The following is a 3166-nucleotide window of genomic DNA, read 5'->3' as shown; positions in this document are numbered from 1 at the left end:
ACACTGTAACAACACAACCTTGATAACAACTGTACACTACTGTTACATGTATTTAACCTGAACCCGTCCGGACATTTAGCGCACATTGTAACAACACAATCTTGATTACAACTTTACACTTCTAATATATAACATGAACCCGTCTGGACATTCAGCGCACACTGTAACAACACAACCTTGATTACATCTATACACTACTGTTATATAACATGACCCCGTCCGGACATTCAGCGTTATCCGTAACGACACAACCTAATTATAACTTTCTGAACAATAAGCGATCAGAGTTACAACGCTGATTTTAGATTTGTATTACCTCCTTTAATTTGAGCCGGTATTCATGAACCCGTCCGGACATTTAGCGCACACTGTAACAACACAACCTTGATTACAACTGTACACTACTGTTATATAACATGAACCCGTCCGGACATTCAGCGTTATCCGTAACGACACAACCTAATTATAACTTTCTGAACAATAAGCGATCAGTGTTACAACGCTGATTTTAGATTTGTATTACCTCCTTTAATTTGAGCCGGTATTAACAATAAGTGTTTTCCTGTAACATCGCTGATTACAGGTCTGTGCTTTCCCCATTTAGTTGGAACTCGTCTGGATAGTCAGTCACGGAAGCACACTAATTATAGGTTTTTGCCATCCAAATTAACTTAGACCGTCTGAATAATTAGTGTTCAATGTAACAGTCAAAGTTGTAGGCCTTTATTACCCTCATTTAGTGTGAAACCGTCTGAACAGTAAGTGTTTGCTGTAAAACATTCAGTTAAACTGTGCGCTACCCACATATAATGAAAGTAGGTCAACAACAACCTAGGAAATAATGATAAGCACACTGACCTATTTTGGTAGGGGTAAGTTTAGAAAGGGGCGGTATGTTTCTGCTCAGGAAATGAAATATATGATCGGGAAATATACGTCGTCCCGTTTGTTATATAGTTTGTTAGATCGACGACCCTTATTTTCATACATGTGATGTCAAGCTATTAAACTAAATATGAATAAATGGATGGGAAAAAAGTGGAACATAGAACATATGGGACGATACTTTAATCTATATGTAGAAAATACAGCTTATTAAACAACACAGGAGAAATCGCGTTTTAACCATTATTGAAAATGTCTGATAGTTCCACATTTATGTAAACAAAACAAATTACAACAAAAAAATAAAGGAGGCAGGCAATTGGTACATTGATATATTGCCAGTGTGTTTGAGAAAATAGCCATAAAACAATGGTATATTACCTGCAACAAGTTTTACGAGCAGAATGAAAATACAAAACTGTGCTGGTGCCGCCATGTTTAATCCTTATCTTGTACGCCTCAAGTAGGGCACCTCAGTACAATCATATTATGACATATTCCATCAAAGTTTCATTACTTTAAATAGAATATTCGTATATGACTCTAGTCTTTGTTATCTGGGGCTACCTTGGGTTTCTGGTACACTGTATTGACATTTGAATTTAGTGAAACATTTGTACTATGTGTTCACATTATTTTTTTCTAGTTCGTTGTTATTATTTTGTTTTACAAAAAGTGCCAAGAGAATATAAAAGTGTCATCTATATCGTACTCAAAATCAATTAAACTAGGATCAAGATATGATCATTATACATTTACAGTTCTACATAAGTTCAAATAATACATGTAAACAATATACCTATATAAAATAGCTATATAAAGGCCTAATCGTATAATCTAAATATTTATAAACACATGTGTGCTTCGAATTTACAGCTGTGTCAGTTGACGTGCTTAACAGCTTTTCGTTTTTTTATTTTTGTTTTTGTAAATTGTAATGAAATGTACAATGAAGATTTGTGTGTCAGTTTTTTCTCCAATATCCGATAACTGTCACTGAAGGAATACCATTATTAATATAAAGCACCTACGAGTAATTTTGCAAGTTTTAAAGGGCGCTATATTAATATTGGATATTATTAATATTATAAATTGTGCATGTTGACATTTAATTTGACATTTAGACAAAACAGATTTACTATATTCTGGAATAAAAGAAACCTTGCAGTATGGACTAATGACAGCAGAACAAATATGCTATAGGAATCTGCTAGTGTTATCAACCATCTAGCGACAAACCCTAATTTGATTATTTCATACATTCATTCGTTTTAACGGCACATACTTTTTTGTTATATATATTTGTATTGGTAAATACTCATTGACTGCTCATACAAATATTATATGCTGGTTTTTGAACAAAACACATATGATTTAATGGTCATCTTGCTAACCTACTTTTGAAGTGCTTTATTTATGATAAAAATGGCAGCTAAACGGATATAAACGATTGTTTATTTGAAAGGATTATGCATCGATTTGGTTTAGTTGACTTTTAATACGAGGGCCACTTAAGTTGGTCAACACACGTGTGAGCGGCCACACATCATCCTTGACCTGTAACGGATCTGTCGAGGTTTGATTGGTCGCGTCACGTGACCTAGGACTATCTACGTCAGGTAATATAACTTACAGTATAGTACATTTATAGGAGAAACGTGATGAATGTTATATATATATGACTTCTCAGGTCTTTACTGACGGTTTATACACAGTAACACCATAGTATACTATATAAAACACAACAAGACCCCTGTTATTGCGAAGACATAGTACATGTTTGAGAAAGAAAAAAAAATATTTTGAAGGTTGCAATATGAAGCAATTAACGCCAAAACTATAATTAAATCTGCTAGCATGACTTTGCAACAAGAAGCAATCAACGGTATATGTACTTTATGAAGATGCATTGCCGAAGGTTTGAAATATTTGCTAACAACAATGAACTTTATCATACCATCTTGCACAGACACAAATAACTTCTTTATGCAAATTATACACCCTACCTACTCGGTCATTACTGGCTCGCCTAGGTCAATTATCATTTTGCGCTGTCAGTAGTGCTCAAATAATTATATGTAATATCGGATGCGACTCCTTGTGGAAGGAATTTCAAAAACAAAAGTGATATTTTGTACATGGCAACCACGTAAAGACTTTATTCGTTAATCTCCTTTTCGTCAATAGCATTTTTGGACATTTTCTTACAGTATGACAATAAACGTCTTCTCATTACAACGCTTTATGAAGAACGTGACGATTTCTAATTTACGATATTTCT

The 3166-nt window shown here is 34.0% G+C and overlaps 1 protein-coding gene across 1 annotated transcript in view; it reads right to left on the bottom strand.

Moving 5' to 3' along the window:
- LOC110463960 (perlucin-like) overlaps positions 1–1354 on the bottom strand; it is an 8923-nt gene extending 7569 nt beyond the window's left edge. The window contains exons 1-2 of the mRNA XM_021518931.1: positions 1267–1354; positions 850–853 (exon numbers count right to left, since the gene is read on the bottom strand). Coding sequence (XP_021374606.1) covers positions 850–853; positions 1267–1321 — 59 coding nt within the window. The 5' untranslated portion in view covers positions 1322–1354. The remainder of the gene's footprint in view (positions 1–849; positions 854–1266) is intronic.
- Positions 1355–3166: the final 1812 nt, after the last annotated feature.

This window comes from Mizuhopecten yessoensis, unplaced genomic scaffold (genome assembly GCF_002113885.1).
Source record: "Mizuhopecten yessoensis strain PY_sf001 unplaced genomic scaffold, ASM211388v2 scaffold10947, whole genome shotgun sequence".
In the NCBI taxonomy this organism is placed as follows: domain Eukaryota; kingdom Metazoa; phylum Mollusca; class Bivalvia; order Pectinida; family Pectinidae; genus Mizuhopecten; species Mizuhopecten yessoensis.
This window is presented reverse-complemented; position numbering and strand designations above follow the sequence as displayed.